General features: G+C 68.4%; 1 protein-coding gene across 1 annotated transcript in view; it reads left to right on the top strand.

Annotated features, from left to right (window-relative positions):
* Positions 1-621, top strand: part of AIRE (autoimmune regulator) — a 10,557-nt gene that overhangs the window by 6,948 nt on the left and 2,988 nt on the right. Inside the window, exon 11 of the mRNA XM_021711536.1 lies at positions 554-621. This exon is cut by the window's right edge and continues 105 nt beyond it. Coding sequence (XP_021567211.1) covers positions 554-621 — 68 coding nt within the window. The remainder of the gene's footprint in view (positions 1-553) is intronic.

Here is a 621-nt window from a genome sequence, read left to right on the forward strand (position 1 = left end):
CAGGGGCTGGGCGTGGGTGGGGGGGTGAGGGAGTGGGGGGTGTCTGGGGACTGGGAAGAGGAGGGGAGACTCCTAGAGGGCTTTCAGCAGCAGGACATATTGCTCTGGACACGTCCCATTCTCATTCCAGAGGTTACCTTGTCCCCCTTAGCAGGACAATAAAGGGAGGCTGGCTCAGCATACATGGCAGCCCCTCGATCTCCACCCTCATCCCGCCTCATTTCGCACCGCTCCCACTTCCTCTGGGCAATGCCGGTTTGGGGGACCCCTGAGCCAGTCCCACAGGGGGTCCGAGTTCACCTCGGGGAAGCCAGGTCCAGGCACCCGGTGCCTGCGGGTTGCGGCCAGAAGATGCTGGGACAGCCCTGCCCTCCAGGGCACGCGACTGCGGAACCGCGGGGCCCACAGTCCTGCGATCGCCACGCGGCGCCCTGCGGTTTCCCAGCGCTCCGGGACCGCGGTCCGACCCTGGCTGTTCCCGGGAGCGAGTGTGGAGCGCGCGGTTCCGTCACGCCCACCACTCCTGGGTCACCCTGCGCTGGCTCCTCCTCAGGGTCCGGCGTCCAGCGCGCGGTGCGGCGTCTGCGGAGACGGCGCGGACACTCTGCGGTGCGCCCACCG

Source organism: Carlito syrichta, unplaced genomic scaffold (assembly GCF_000164805.1).
Source record: "Carlito syrichta isolate Samal-C Ts95f unplaced genomic scaffold, Tarsius_syrichta-2.0.1 Scaffold302353, whole genome shotgun sequence".
NCBI lineage: Eukaryota > Metazoa > Chordata > Mammalia > Primates > Tarsiidae > Carlito > Carlito syrichta.